General features: G+C 33.4%; 4 protein-coding genes across 5 annotated transcripts in view; 1 reads left to right on the top strand and 3 right to left on the bottom strand.

Annotated features, from left to right (window-relative positions):
• Hml (hemolectin) overlaps positions 1-4,176 on the bottom strand; it is a 16,347-nt gene extending 12,171 nt beyond the window's left edge. The window contains exons 1-11 of the mRNA XM_018448319.1: positions 4,004-4,176; positions 3,698-3,850; positions 3,352-3,479; positions 3,090-3,249; positions 2,881-3,008; positions 2,704-2,799; positions 2,195-2,547; positions 1,250-1,832; positions 872-1,159; positions 336-766; positions 1-221 (exon numbers count right to left, since the gene is read on the bottom strand). The exon at positions 1-221 is cut by the window's left edge and continues 41 nt beyond it. Coding sequence (XP_018303821.1) covers positions 1-221; positions 336-766; positions 872-1,159; positions 1,250-1,832; positions 2,195-2,547; positions 2,704-2,799; positions 2,881-3,008; positions 3,090-3,249; positions 3,352-3,479; positions 3,698-3,850; positions 4,004-4,113 — 2,651 coding nt within the window. The 5' untranslated portion in view covers positions 4,114-4,176. The remainder of the gene's footprint in view (positions 222-335; positions 767-871; positions 1,160-1,249; positions 1,833-2,194; positions 2,548-2,703; positions 2,800-2,880; positions 3,009-3,089; positions 3,250-3,351; positions 3,480-3,697; positions 3,851-4,003) is intronic.
• LOC108722905 (zinc finger protein 91) overlaps positions 1-10,879 on the top strand; it is a 342,323-nt gene that overhangs the window by 96,502 nt on the left and 234,942 nt on the right. The window lies entirely within an intron of this gene.
• On the bottom strand, positions 5,066-7,153 carry LOC108722916 (C1GALT1-specific chaperone 1). 2 transcript variants are annotated; one of them, XM_018448285.1, is made up of 4 exons: positions 7,126-7,153; positions 5,940-7,036; positions 5,543-5,844; positions 5,066-5,341 (listed from the first exon to the last, which is right to left on the bottom strand). In XM_018448285.1, exons 2-4 carry the CDS (start codon positions 6,769-6,771, stop codon positions 5,096-5,098), a joined length of 1,380 nt encoding a protein of 459 aa, XP_018303787.1. In that variant the 5' UTR covers positions 6,772-7,036; positions 7,126-7,153; the 3' UTR covers positions 5,066-5,095. The 2 variants fall into 2 exon arrangements, with proteins under 2 accessions (XP_018303787.1, XP_018303788.1); XM_018448286.1 differs by having other exon boundaries at positions 5,066-5,329.
• On the bottom strand, positions 8,376-10,337 carry LOC108722935 (tumor protein p63-regulated gene 1-like protein). Its single transcript, XM_018448324.1, has 6 exons — positions 10,108-10,337; positions 9,790-9,997; positions 9,533-9,709; positions 9,185-9,307; positions 8,823-8,932; positions 8,376-8,708 (listed from the first exon to the last, which is right to left on the bottom strand). Exons 1-6 carry the CDS (start codon positions 10,181-10,183, stop codon positions 8,518-8,520), a joined length of 885 nt encoding a protein of 294 aa, XP_018303826.1. The 5' UTR covers positions 10,184-10,337; the 3' UTR covers positions 8,376-8,517.

The following is a 10,879-nucleotide window of genomic DNA, read 5'->3' as shown; positions in this document are numbered from 1 at the left end:
CCGTCCCACCACACTTCCAAAGCGTTTGGCAGATGAATCACCATAAATATGCTGCTCGCAATTCGTATTCGGGCACCGTCAAAAAGCATCGGGAATTTCGTTATCTCATTACTATTTATCGTAATCTGGCGATTTTGCTTTAATTTTATAGAGGTATTTTTGAAAGTGATTGTAACAGTCTTGACGCACGACGGGGAATCTGCAGCAGCAAACCCCATTCCCTAAAATAAATAATAATTAATTAGAAAAGACTGAGTGAGAAAATATGTAATAATTAATATAATTAATAAAAGCATGATACATCAAATTTCCTCAGTAAAAGAGATTTCTCTGACCTGGGATATCGCTCCGGAACACGGAACATTTTCACTTTCGATCGTGTAATTTTCTCCTTTCATTAAGTAGTATTTACACTTTCCCATGAAATCGTAGTGTTTGCCATCAAACGTGGTATAATGCGGGTCGCCTAAGACGGCGCATCTAGCACCACATCGTATTTGCGTGCACACCCACTTACCGGAAGTGCACGTGCAAGTGTTGCAACCCTTCGGCACGCTTGTACCTGGCTGGAACAATTTGCCCCTCAACCTGCACGGGCACTCCTCCGAAGCGACACATTTCCCTTGGTGCTCCAAGGTACCTGCCGGACAGAAACAGCCCTCCTCGCACTCAGAACTCTCGCTCGTTGCTTCGATACCGGAAGTACAAGACGCTTCTACCTTTGGACCGCATGACATATACACTCGTCCACTGTCGCAGTTAATCGCTACAAATAATTTATTTAAAAATTAAGTAAAACAATTATCTGTAAGTATATGTTTTTTACATATATGAGTAAATAGGTTTACAAAACATCTTTTTATTGACTCACGACAAGTATCATCGTTTCTCCACGCGGTTAATCGCGCAATTCCTTTGTGAGCGCACTGGCGAATATAAACGTCCATTGTATCGCAGGCGCATTTTCTTTTGTCTTCATGTTTGCACGCGCAATAATCCCATAAACATGCATCGGTCAATTCAGGAAGATTAATCGTGTCAGCGCAAACTTTAAATTTATTGTTGGAGAGCAACCGTACGCAGAACTGAAGCGCATCATCGGCAAATTCGTCTCTCGATTCACACGCGTGTTGAATATTTGGATAATCATCACATGTTTCTACAAAATAAAATACGTCGTGACAGATATTTTATGTAAAATTATAGTTCACATTTATAAAGTGTGAGCTGAAAATATAATTGTCATTACCTTCGAAACTTCCGACGCGCCAAGAACTTGCCAACGCCGGTACAGTTCCGGCGTTACTTCCACTCTTCATTAAGAATTCATCGTTCGGATCATCGTTCATAGTACCACATAAACCAGCCGTTTTGTTCCACATACTCTCAGAAGCTTCAATCTGCAATAGCAAGGCGCCATCCCATTTCAGCTTCACGCCCAGCGAGTCGAGAGAGACGAGGATGAAATGCGCGGACTTGTCCACGCGCAATCCAGGCAAGTATATCGGTATCGGCAACGATCGTTTGTCGTTGGAAAATATCGGCATACCTATGTCGTCACTGGTGAGTACGTACTTCTTGTCGTGCACGAATAGTTTCACGATTTTGGAGCAATGACGATTCGATCCGGTTCTGCAGCCCGGACCATTCGATACCACGATTGTACAAACGCCGTCTTGAGTATCCCGGAGAAGCGTGTGCGAGCAGTCGCTGTCGAAGCTATAAATCCTGTCATCGAAGGTTTTGTAGTGCGCGCCTCCCCAGGTGAAGCATGTCTTTGGTTTCGGTCGATTTATTTCAAAGACCGTTATGCGATCATCATTAAATCGAATCTGTAATGTTTCATGCAGTATAAATTAATCATATCATTTTCACTTTGTTAATTTAGTAAACACAGACTCTTTTCGCAGTTACCATTTTAATGTTTATTACTGTAAATGTAGGTAACTTGGGACAGCATATATTTTTGTTAAATTTAATCGTGGTATCTATCCACACACATACACACACACACGAGTCTTTAAAGAAAGTTCAAATTTTTAATTTTTTTTAGTGGATGAATTCTGTGATTGAATTTAACAAAAGTACATGCTGTCCCAAGTTACCTACATTGTCCCAATTCACCTACATTTGCAGTACGATTTTTATTTGTATTAAATGAATCGTGTTTTCGTAAATAGAATGTATTATTTACTGGATGGGAAGATGTACTGTCGTAAATCGTGTACTTTTCGTAAATCTCTTCAGAGTGTTTCGTTTTGGTGTCATAAACATTTTCCATCGACCAGGAGTGATTCGATTCTCGTACGTAAGTGTTGTGGAATGTGCCATGTGAGATGATCTTGATGTTATTCTCAATCTTGCATTGCGGTACAGGCTGCGGTTCGAAGATTCCTTTATCGTAAGTGCAAGTGTAAACCGAAGAAGCTGGAAATTCGAATTGCACTCCTGATGGGCAGTACAGCGTGCAAGTATACGTGTCGCCAGAATCTCTGCAGTGATATCCACCATTGAAGTGTAGTTTCTCGGCATCGCAAACATCGGCAGCTGCCATCCATACATGTTGATTAGATACATAATTTGCAAAAAAAATAAATTATAAACGTATGATAAAAAAACTTATTTAATAAAATTTATTTCCAAGTATATATCTTCTGTTAGATAAAACAGAACTAAGAATTATAAAGATATCTCGTCATTTACAGTATTGACACTGAGGTCCTCGATAATCCTGTGGACATTGGCATACATTCATCGGCAGACAATTGCCACCGTTTTGGCAAGGTGGATCGCACACAGCTGTAGAGACATAATCACGTTAATACTGTGAGTATTTAATTTTATATGGCGTATAGAGATTTAATGATTATGCAGACATACGTTCGCAATCTGGAATTGAGACCCAATCGTTTCTAGTTGGCATCCAATTCCCGTTCTTACAGATTAGATTAGCGACGGATGAACCGTCGGGAAAAGTAAAACGCTCCATGCAAGATATAGTGCATGTTCTTAAAGAAAGAATTTTAAAAAATTGAAAATTTTTTCTCGTAGAAATTATAAAATATAATCTACAAACGTTATATACTCACTTCGCATTACATCTTTTATAAGAATTGAGTATGGGCGGCGAATAATTTAGACACGGTCTATCTTCGAATTGGCACTGCGGACCAGTAAAGTGTTTCGGACAGTCGCAATGATGAGGCGCAACACATATTCCATTATTTTGACATTCCGGCATGCAGATTGCTATGAAAGATGTGTGATTTAGATCGCATCGAAGATATCCTATCGTCTCTTAATCCTCTTCATCGAGTATAAATTGAATTTAGATTCACTTTTGCTACGTACGTTCACAATGTGGTACCGAGTTCCATTCGGTTCCTCCAACGTGCCATTCCTTATCGACGCAGGTAATCGTTAGTTGAAACGCGCCGTTTGGAAATTTATAGTCTGGTGCACAATTTGCGATACAACCACTATTTACAAAGAATTGTTACATCTAGCATATTTGTTTAGCGTTTTATTTTAGCGCATTTCCGTTTATAAAATTAAATATCTTATAATTTTAATAACTTAAAGACTTTAATTATTTAATACCGCAAAAATATGTCAATTAACTTATCAATTTAAATAATTTAGACGTACATTAATATTGATATCATTTTTATTTGAATTTTTCAGTGCTTCTAAATACCTGTCCGGAGAACATTTTATTTTGCCGTTCACAGGCGCACTCGGTCTACGGATACAACCCCCTGCGAATACGCGTCTTCCTCCTTTGCTGCTTTTAACATTATAGGAACCTCCGATCGCTGAATCTGGTGCATCTTTTAACATATCCTTTTCCCTAATATACATATATGAAAAAAATTTATAAGTAGAGATAGGATTTTTTAATAATTCGTATAATTTGTTCCTTAAGGAAAATAAAATGCAGTTATTTTAGTGACATAAAGAAAAATTTTAGTTTCTATAATAAAAATATGTATAATGTACTAACTCATTTACTTCTTGCGCGTTCATATCCTCCGAATATCCATTTCCTTGTCTTATATTGCTTGCAACAATAATCAGCACGAATAAACGTCCAAGTACCTGCAACGGTACCATGGTATCAGTACGATGCAACTTTGTGCCAGAAGTTTTACATTTGTATCTTGGACAAAACGCGTAGACTAAGTAACACTTTTAAAAGGCGCAAATCAGAGTACAGCCCTTTTATATATCTACCTCTAGAAGGAAACGGATAAGTGATAAGCTCAAATTGCACTTGATAAACGAGAGATGAAAAATATGGGTCAGTCGCGAATCGGACGGTACAGACGAAATATTTATATGTAAAAATAATCACGTATCATATCCGTAATAGATATACAATACAAAGAAATGCTTATTATAAAAAATATATAACTATTATATTTATAAAAATTTCATTTATCTTCAAAATTTCTTTCTTCCATAGATGTTTTCTTTAGATCTCCGAATCTACGTGTTCTACGCAAGCTCTAAGTTTATTTAAAATAGCAATAAATGTAACATGAATTAAAATTAAAAAAAATACATACTTATTTTCAAATAATATACCGTGTATAATTGCCCTTTTATATCAATTATTAATCGTTTAAGAGTTGCGATAAGCACACTTCTGCGAAAACGTTTTAGGAACATGATTAACTTATCGCTTTCGTTAATGAGCTTCTAATTAGCTTGATAAAACGTACTAAGCATAACAAGGGAAATAATTTTATCAACCATTTCCGATTAATAAATTACCCAGAACATATATAAGCCGATTAATTACATATTACAGTGAGTGATGTTAAATGCAACTTTCAGCTTGATTTTTTTATTGACACCTACTGTTCTTTTTTTTTGCTGCTCGCATAGTAAATTGAAAATGGATATCAATTTTTATTAACATACTTATTTGCCAAAGTTATATCATTTTATATATTCATATATACAAACAGGAAATATCACAAATATTCACACTCTTTTGAACTCTTGTGTACACACTTTTTTGACTACTAACTATAATATATAATAACTATAAACTATAATATATAAACTAGCATTCTAATAAATAACTCATTCAGTTTTTTGTACTGTTGACGACACTTTTAATCCTACAATTGTGCGCTGATGAATTTTTTTTTTTGTAAGTCGCTAGTAAACAATTTAGCGGGTCCGGTATCCGATAATTTTGAGCAATTTTTAACTGCCCTGGTTCAGAATATTTCGAATGCCATATTTCGTAATAAGCGTCGCTGGATATATCACTCAAATGTGTGATGTTAAATTCTTCTTGCAGTGCAACCTTCCAAACCTGGAATATAAACTTACAATTATTATCATGACACTTCTTTATTGCATCATATTTTTATAAAAAGAGATTTAAATTTATTTATATTATATGATTATATATATATATATATATAAAACTCATTGACATCCAACAGAAATCTCTTTTAAAGATGATTAAGAAATAAGTTAAGTTATTAAGAAATAAGTTAACAGCGTTAATTGCATTAAAACTCACATCCTCTTCATGTACTCGAACTTCAGCAGAAACATTACCAAATCGGTTTTTGCTGTTTAATACATGCAATTGATACAGCAAATAATTTAGCATGTGCATTTTATCGGATTCACTAACGCTGAAAGTCACGGATATTGGCGAGCAAAATTCTCCTTTTATCGGATATACAGCATGTGTGAAATAGCTGGCCGGTTTCGCAACACCCCATAGAAGATTTTGTAAAGAGTAACCATGGAAAGTACCTCTTAAGTACTGATCTCTGGTATCAGACGGACGTATGCCTAAGGACGACAGATGCTTTCCTGTAAAAATAAAAAATCAATATCATAGATATACGTAATCAATCAAAACTTATCATATGATAACTTTTAATGTCATATGATATCATGTTGTTTACCGAGATAATAATCTTCCTTCTTCCAATACTTTCCTCCCTTAATACATTTTTCCGTACTATTGAACATTTGCACTACTTTATTCATTGCTCCCCTACTAAGAACATATCCGGATTGAGCAACATTGTAAGCCTGACCCCACAGAATCACTGGATGACCCAAATAATAGTCGTGTGTGTAATCCAGTGGACTAACCATATAGCGTAAATTTTCTGGTATAATTATAGTATTGTCTTTCACAAATATAATCCACTGTAATTTGTCAACTTGATGGTTCCAAATATAATTCATAGCTTCGCACAACAGTTGCCAAGAAGACACAATTTTTATATTTACATCAATAATAGGCAATTCCGCATTCTTCAAGCGATGTCCAAAGAAATATACATTGTTGCAGCGTTTGCCCCAAGTAGCCTTGATTGATTTTCCGAGCTTGAGCGTTTCCACAAAAATCACACATGTAATAGACACTTGTTTTTTTAACCAATTCCATTCCGTGTGATTCTCTTTTTTGTCACCTCTTTCTTGTCGACCATACAAGTACTCGTCCAAATCAATTTGGTATAGTTTCAAGTTTTGTGCTGCTAACCAAGCATGATATGTAATACTGTTAACATCTGTTGTCTCATTCACCTTTTTCCAAAACTGTAAAATAATCTCTTCGTGACGAAGTTTTTTATTCAGGTAGTATTCAGGTTGCCACAATGATGGATCTTGATCAACAATAGAATCAATCACAAAACTTCTTAATGAAACAAATAATAACGGAAGAACAAAGCCAATCCCAAAACCGATCAGAAATATCGATTTCTGTTTTAAAAATCGTAAACGCATTTTGTGTTATCACAATAAAAAAACAATCAAATCATCCAGTTCTGTCGAAACTAATCCCAGGTAATCTAACATCAAGCAGAATCTATACTATACTCGTGCCTTCAGTCATTATGTTTGACCTTCATTGAATTCACTTATCTCATTAAATAAGATTAAATATTGCATGTATCCTTACAGACATTGCACATGTATCATTTTAAATTTCTTTGAGTTTTATTTTTTATTCTCCATCATTTGTAAAGTTTGTTAACTTATTCCGACAAGACTGCAAGCATACAACATAATTAATTTTCATATCAAATATATATTTAACTTAATGATTATTTCAATTATTACCAATATGATGAACATTACCTGTGGCATGCAATTCACATTTGTGTCGACAATATAAAAGCAAAATGAAATCATCATAGACTCATCGATAATATTACATAGATTGACATTCTATATGCCAAAGTAAATTTATACTTAAAAACTCATAAATTTTTTATATTTTCAATTGCTATGATCAGTTTACGTTTGTGATATCCGTTGTTATCCAAATAGGAAAAACGTTAAAAAAAAATTCGCCGAGTAACATATGGTGACTTAGAAAAATGACACATTCGCAGCCGTGTGCAGCCGTGTTGAATCAACAGGTGTGTATGACATAAACAAGACATCTGTTGTTGCTCAAGGTCCTAACCTAAACTTAATACAACCTAGCTTAATCTGACATAAATCAGCTGATGATCTGTGATTTTAAATCTACAAAATATATAAAACAAATCCATGAATGAACTTTCGTATAGAGAAGCAATTGCTTTTTTGTAATATGTATAATATAACAACAAAAATAATATATTGTAACAGTGGAAAAATTTATGAAAACATCTTTATAGATAGAACTCCACGAAATCTTGATTGCTCAAGGTTATACTTGTGCCATTTTCTGAATTACAAAGTTGTTAAATATATTCAACATTTTTCATTTATTGTTAACTCAGAAATAGACATAGCATTGTACACACATACAAGTACATTGCGTAATTCTACAATAAGAAATTACAATAAATACTTTATTTCTAAATCTTTCCATACATACTAGTAATTTAAGTACCAAGAGTAATATAAGTTTTTAATATGAAATATTTTAAAATTTTATTATAAATTGAATAAATTTGGTAAACCTTCGTACTTTTTTGTATGAAATAATTTAGCACAGTGTAAGTATATAACAGGAAATATATATATGTATATGTATATATATATACATATATATATAATTTAATAACATATATTATACATACATGTATGTATGTATTTTTACACTTATATAAATATAATATATAATTTATATGTGACACTGCAAAAAATATGCAGCACTTAGTTAATTAAAATGTTAAGAATGTTAGAATTAATAGACTTTTTACTGTTGGATATATCATTTTTATGAAAATAATTAAATAATTCTAAAAATATATATTGTAATACATTTAGTTTTAATATATATAATTTAACATTTATATATATAATACATTAATAATAATATTAAATATTACTAATTATTATTAATATATATTTATATATATATCTATTTATTTATTATAGAAGATTATGTTGCAATATGTTAAATCTACAATAATACTGTATAAAAAATTGAAACCACATGTGTGATGTAGTAGGAAAACAATTCTAAAAGCGAAGAAAAATATCAAGCTCAAAGAAATACCTTGCAAAGTTTGCAATTCTATGAGATCAGAGAAATTAGAAACTGATTTTGCCACGCACTTTAAAGAAACCTAAGCCGTTTCTATTGTGCACTAAGGCACCAAGACTGCAATAATTCTCTATAATGATCGGCATATTAACAACGTTGCTTTCACGAGGTAGTAAACTTTTGAGCGTAGTATTGAAGGCTTCTATGTCGAATCTCGTTTTAACGATCTCGGTTCCATCTAAAAAGACATCTTGTTAATTACAATTTTTATTAGTAACAGGACACATAGCAAAACTTTTATACGGCAATGCCATTTACAATCTCTTTGTTTACATTGGATTTTAACATTTACCTTTGTACCAGAACAATGGATGACTAGCATATGTAAGCCATGGTATATTTCTCGCAAACGGATTCCACTTTTTTATAAGAGGCAAGGGTTGTCCTCTGTTCCACATAAGTCTTATATATATACACACATAAAATATTTAATTTTATATGTGTATACTTTTCTTCTTCTGATATTTCAGCTTTTGCAACATGAGATACAAAATTAACAGTTTTATAAAGATTACATATAATGTAAATACATAGAAAGCATACTATATAAAACAAATGTTTATTAATACAGATATAATACAATGAAGAGGCGATAAAAACGAATACATATAAGACAAATTGATGAAACAAAGTGAGAAATGAGTGCTAATAGACAACAAAGCTGTATACCTAGGCTCAAATTGAGTAAGATTGGAGCAACCTGCAATAGACGACCATTCCTGACGCACGGCACAATGAATTACAGACGACACACCTTCCGCTAATCCGTTTAATCGTCTAGAATATATTACATTGATATGAACGATATGCACCGGACAAGAACACAGAAGCTGTAATTTTCATCTCATATGAAACATATATTTGCTGTGTGTATTCCTCGTTATAAATCTCAATGGAAAAGGGGATATTATAAAAATATCATTTAAGCTAGAAATTGCAAACTTGTGTTTACTTCATAAACTCTTTGTACACAAATTATATTTATGATATCAAAGTACTTACGGTGCAAGAGACGAGGTTGGATAAATTAAATCTCCCGTAACTATTGAATCAAATAGCAATATGGGTACTCGATTAAAGTCAAGTATCTTTAAAGAAATAAAGTCGTATTTCACAGAGTAAAGAGCTTTCGTCGCTAATAATACGAGTCTTTCCTTTTCCGTATCCCATAGACTTATCCTTGAAAGAAAAAAATTTTTCTGTCAATGCAGAATTACAATAACAAAGAACGTAGCTCGATTTACATAGATAGTACGTACTCCGTCAGAAGCCAACTTCCGACGAGTTCGTCATCGTTCTGCTTTATCAATTTCTCAGTACAGTCGCTTATCGCTCTTTCTACGACTTCGTTCCTGTCAGTGAAAAATGTATCAACATCTATATGCTTGAATGGCACGTTGCACACATTTCTCGAAGCCGAATTTTGATTCGAAGCGTTGTCCGTACTCTCAATCGACGGTCTAACAGCTGAAATCAGAGAAATGTTTGTAACAGACTCGACTACAAATTTACCTTATCGCCTATTCTATTGTAGAATCAAAAGTTAAAAGAGTAGAAAAATTGACGGCGAAACTCACGGTCGGTATTAGCGATTTCTAGGGTGGCTCTTTCGAAATTTACCGCAGGTCCCTCCTCCAGACATGTCTCTTCCATATCTGCGGGCTGTTCGTCAACGAAAGATTCTCGTTACATTTATCGGAGTCAAAAAGTTACAACGGTATGAGCGTGAAGTGCAGTGCAATGACGGAAGCGATCTGAGGTACGACTTTACAAAGTTCTCCATAAACGCATTCGATCGAATCTGAATTCTGAGGATGACATTTGATTTCAGTGACCTCACGCGGCGAGAAGCTGAAGTTTCGAAATCAAAGCAATTAATTATTATATTTGTACTACACGGTATATATATACTTCAGAAATTTTTTTTATATTGAATAAAAAATGAATTTCTCAGTCTTTATTTTGATTTGTTTTGTAATATAGTATCCTAGGATAAGATGCAAAAGCTCTTGCGTATCCCTCACTGTTATATTTGTAACATTTATTAATTCGCTTAATAAGTATCAACATGATGTATATTACAAACATATATTATTTCGCATCTCGTACGCCAGCTTTACAAAAGTACTTAAATATAGCTGACTTAATCTATTTGTACAGAGTTTACATACAATTTTGTTATACTTTGTGTTTGTTGTACACAAGGGGTTGTTCTGTACAAAGTAGCACATTTGAGATACTGTAAAATGAAATGTGCGAACAATTAAAACAGGAAAAAAATTAAAAACTGTGTTACTAAAAACGTATATGTATATAAAAAAAAAGACTATGTTCTACGATACTTGTACT

This window comes from Mycetomoellerius zeteki, unplaced genomic scaffold, assembly GCF_001594055.1.
Source record: "Mycetomoellerius zeteki isolate Tzet28-1 unplaced genomic scaffold, Tzet1.0 scaffold221, whole genome shotgun sequence".
Lineage (NCBI taxonomy): Eukaryota > Metazoa > Arthropoda > Insecta > Hymenoptera > Formicidae > Mycetomoellerius > Mycetomoellerius zeteki.
The sequence above is the reverse complement of the archived record's forward strand: the minus strand, read 5'-3'. Positions and strand labels throughout refer to the sequence as shown.

Excerpts from the sequence above, each read along its gene's own strand:
- LOC108722916 (XM_018448285.1), bottom strand. The coding sequence starts at position 6,771 with ATGCGTTTACGATTTTTAAAACAGAAATCGATATTTCTGATCGGTTTT. Across the intron at positions 5,845-5,939 it reads GAAGGAAGATTATTATCTCG|GAAAGCATCTGTCGTCCTTA; the intron begins GTAAACAACATG and ends TTATTTTTACAG. Across the intron at positions 5,342-5,542 it reads TTCGAGTACATGAAGAGGAT|TTTATATTCCAGGTTTGGAA; the intron begins GTGAGTTTTAAT and ends AATAATTGTAAG.
- LOC108722935 (XM_018448324.1), bottom strand. The coding sequence starts at position 10,183 with ATGGAAGAGACATGTCTGGAGGAGGGACCTGCGGTAAATTTCGAAAGA. Across the intron at positions 9,710-9,789 it reads GGAAGTTGGCTTCTGACGGA|GATAAGTCTATGGGATACGG; the intron begins GTACGTACTATC and ends TTTTCTTTCAAG. Across the intron at positions 8,933-9,184 it reads CCTAGGTATACAGCTTTGTT|ACTTATGTGGAACAGAGGAC; the intron begins GTCTATTAGCAC and ends TATATATATAAG.